Genomic DNA, 3,713 nt, shown 5'->3' with positions numbered 1-3,713 from the left:
TAACATAAATTCCTTCTTATTCTTCTTCCTAATAATCCTACCTCCCTTTCGGTCGCCGTTTTGCATTCCCATCATCACTGTTCACTCATCTTTGATTAAATTAAGAATGGTCGTCGCGCCTTCTCCGGCTACCCGGCGGAGCTCTTTCAGAAAGACGGCGAGGCCCGCTGGAATTCCCATCGTTGATCTCTCCCTCGACCGCTCCGTCCTAGCCGATAAAATCGTCCGGGCATGCCAAGAATACGGCGTCTTCAAGGTGACCAACCACGGCGTTCCAGACGACTTAATCTCCGGCCTGGAGAAGGAAGCCGCCGGTTTCTTCTCCAAGCCCGCCTTCCAGAAGCAGCAAGCTGGCCCGCCGAATCCCTTCGGTTATGGCTACAAGAACATTGGCTTCAATGGCGATAAGGGCGAGTTCGAGTACCTTCTCCTTCACACAGACCCCCTCTCCATTTCTCACAGATCCAATGCCATTTCCGATGACCCATCAAAGTTCAGGTAATCTAACAATTCGACGGTGTTGTTTCATCATTTATTCTGAATAATTTTGAACTGAAATGCATTCTGGATTCAGAAAGGCGCGCGAGTGTTCGTAGAATGCCGAATCAAGGAGATGGCTCATATTTTTTACAACACTTTAAATTCAAGCATTAAAAAACGGGTTTAGTTCGCAGATAAAATTAATGGAGAAAGGTAATTGTCGTGGAAAGTGACGTTAATTATTATTCTATTACCAAAAGAGGAATAAGATTAATAAATTACATGAATAACGGAGTATTATTGAATATTGATTTGGTGGGCATGATTAATCTAAATATCCGTCATTTAGTTGACCAATTGGTTAACATGGTACCTTTCAGCACTCTTACCTTCTCAATTATGCGGTTCACAAGTACGCGTCAGACAGTGACATTTTGTTTCCCGAATAATATGGCTACACGTGCACACGGTTTATAAATCCCAAGAGTCAAAATGGCAACAAGGGAGCCGAAATGGAAACTTATTAGTGTGATGGTTGTGATTACTTTGACTGTTGACTCAATTCCCTGGGGTGGCATGGTCAACAACGAGGTCAAAATCTTATTATCAGTCAACATGTGGAAGCACCGTTTATGAATTGTGCTTTCAAGGAAACAACCCCGCATTCTCGTATCCTTGTTTTCTTATTGGCATTTCTATTCTCGTCCTTGCTGCTAAGCACTCCAAATTAATGAATCACTGTCTGCGATTTGGGCAGTTGTGTTGTGAACGATTACATAAAGACGGTGAGGGAGCTGGGATGTGAAATTCTGGAGCTAATGGCGGAAGGCTTGTGGCTAAGAGACCGGAGCGTCTTCAGCCGGCTCATCACAGACGTTCTCAGTGACTCGTGCTTCCGGCTCAACCACTATCCGCCGCTCGACCACTCCAAGCAGCGGGAACTGGATCCTTGTACTAGCAACTCTCGAATGGGTTTTGGTGAGCATTCGGACCCTCAAATTTTAACAATCCTCAGGTCAAACGACGTCAGCGGGCTCCAAATTTGCTTAGACGGCGGTTTCTGGGCACCCGTACCACCGGACCCCTCCGAATTTTGCATATTTGTCGGCGACGCTTTGCAGGTTAGCATCATTTCTACTTTATTTAATGGTACGAACTGTAACAACCAAGCATCACTCATTGAAAATGACCCTTTATTTAAAATTTCGATCTAGTTATTACTTGTGGCTGACAAATGGATGCTTCGTGTGATTAATGAAGGCTATGACAAATGGGAGGTTTGTAAGCGCGAGACACAGGGTGGTTGTGACGGCGTCAGAGAAGCCCAGAATGTCGATGATGTACTTTGGGGCTCCGGCGCTCGACGCCTGCATATCGCCGTTGCCGGAGATGGTCTCAGCCCAGAAGCCATGTCTGTACAAGCCCTTCACATGGAGTGAATTCAAGAAAGCTGCCTACTCCCTCCGCCTGGGAGATTGCCGTCTCAACCTCTTCAAAACAGATGCAACCGCGCCGTCGTTTTAACGGACTTTTTGGCTCTCCGTCGCTTCATTTTCCCGGCCGGAGGACATAGTCATCAGTCGTAGGGCACCGTATTTTGTGAATATGTTAGCCATACGTAGAAGCTGCAAATCACTCTTCTTTCCAAAGGGGATTTTTTTTCCCTCCAAGCTTTGTCTAGATATTTTCTTCAGTTAATTTAATTTCCTTGTACTGTCATTATCTCAAAAGTTGAGAAGGTCCTTCTATTCTCAAAAGTTGTAAAGCCAACCCATGTTTGGATTGGATTGAATGTCAATTAGAGTCTATGTTCATAGTGATAATTAATTCATAATTATTTCAAAGTATTGTCACGTCATTCTATTGGAACTTTTTTTTTTTTTTATGTAAACAAAAATTGTCTGAAGAAATTAATATAATATTGTTGAACTTGTCCCTTAATTAGGAAATAATTGCTAGTGCCTTTCTGTTTTCTGAGGGGACATTAGGACCAGAAGATACCACGCTAATTGACTTAGATTGTAGTCTAGCTACGTGCAATGAGAATCAATGAAAAAAGTTCATTTATAGCATGTACTAGGTGACTTATTTTGATGGGTTCTTCTTGTCAATTGAAAAACAATTGTTACTAGACGATAAAGTTTTATGACAATTAATATATGTACATGTAATATATATGGATCCTTCCAAGTCTAGCTTCGGCATGCAAACTATATGTGAATTAATTGGTGTATAAGTTTAATTTTAATGCAGTTGTTATATATAGTGAGATAATTTTTCTAGTCAATATTACTTTAGAATTATAATATATATATATATATGAAGAATATATATAATTAACGTGTCATAATCTATCCATTATTACAAAAAGAAAAATTCCTGGTACTGTTAGCAGATTAAAATCCGAAATCTTTTTGAGTAATTGAATTAGGTTTGACGACTAGGAAATTAAGAACCCCCAATTAGCTCAATGCAACTCCATTCTTCTGTCAATTGGTTTTTGGTCGCAATTATATATAACCTAGCTACCCGAGGAGCGTGAAGTTTTGAAGTGCACTTGATGCTACTTATGATTTAATTTGTAGCTAGGCAAATGGATATATAGAGGTTTGACAGGGGTTTTAAATAGCTTCAGACACGACTTGATGCATCTGTTGTTAGTAAAAGCAAAAAAAGAAAAAAGAAAATAAAATTAGCACAGCTGGAGTGATTAGTTGGTTATGTTTTTTTTTTTTTTTATGTCCACAGTACTTAGAGATTAAACTTATTTATTTCGTGTGCGTAATTGTAATTTGCAAACTATTATTATATGTATGTCTGAGATTTAGTTAATATTACACTTAAAAAATTAAGGAGAGTGATTTGGAATTTCTCGTTACAAAGAAAAAGAATTAATATTCCTAATAATTAATCAATTAATCAATCTCTCACCCACTGGGGAAAATGAATGGGGCCGACGGGGTCAGGTCATTGTTGCTTGGTAAACCAGACTGTGCACTTGGACAAAGCCATTTGAAATAACGTTAGGTGTGGAATATGGACATGGCTGGCTAATGGGTTGCCTCAAATCTATATTATTACGTGTGTGTTAGTGTGTGCGTCTTGTGATGCTTAATTACTTTGGCAGGTTTGAATTCAAACTCTCTGTGAATAATGTTAATCTATCATTAATTAATTCTGCAGGTGCCACGAGAGAATCAGATCAGTCAAATTAAACAGGTTAATTTCCCATA

General features: G+C 39.8%; 1 protein-coding gene across 1 annotated transcript; it reads left to right on the top strand.

Moving 5' to 3' along the window:
• On the top strand, positions 1-2,338 carry LOC127797816 (gibberellin 2-beta-dioxygenase 2). Its single transcript, XM_052330977.1, has 3 exons — positions 1-498; positions 1,238-1,601; positions 1,741-2,338. Exons 1-3 carry the CDS (start codon positions 107-109, stop codon positions 2,002-2,004), a joined length of 1,020 nt encoding a protein of 339 aa, XP_052186937.1. The 5' UTR covers positions 1-106; the 3' UTR covers positions 2,005-2,338.
• Positions 2,339-3,713: the final 1,375 nt, after the last annotated feature.

Source organism: Diospyros lotus, chromosome 1 (genome assembly GCF_014633365.1).
Source record: "Diospyros lotus cultivar Yz01 chromosome 1, ASM1463336v1, whole genome shotgun sequence".
Taxonomy (NCBI): domain Eukaryota; kingdom Viridiplantae; phylum Streptophyta; class Magnoliopsida; order Ericales; family Ebenaceae; genus Diospyros; species Diospyros lotus.
The sequence above is the reverse complement of the archived record's forward strand: the minus strand, read 5'-3'. Positions and strand labels throughout refer to the sequence as shown.

Excerpts from the sequence above, each read along its gene's own strand:
- LOC127797816 (XM_052330977.1), top strand. The coding sequence starts at position 107 with ATGGTCGTCGCGCCTTCTCCGGCTACCCGGCGGAGCTCTTTCAGAAAG. Across the intron at positions 499-1,237 it reads GATGACCCATCAAAGTTCAG|TTGTGTTGTGAACGATTACA; the intron begins GTAATCTAACAA and ends CGATTTGGGCAG. Across the intron at positions 1,602-1,740 it reads TTGTCGGCGACGCTTTGCAG|GCTATGACAAATGGGAGGTT; the intron begins GTTAGCATCATT and ends TGATTAATGAAG.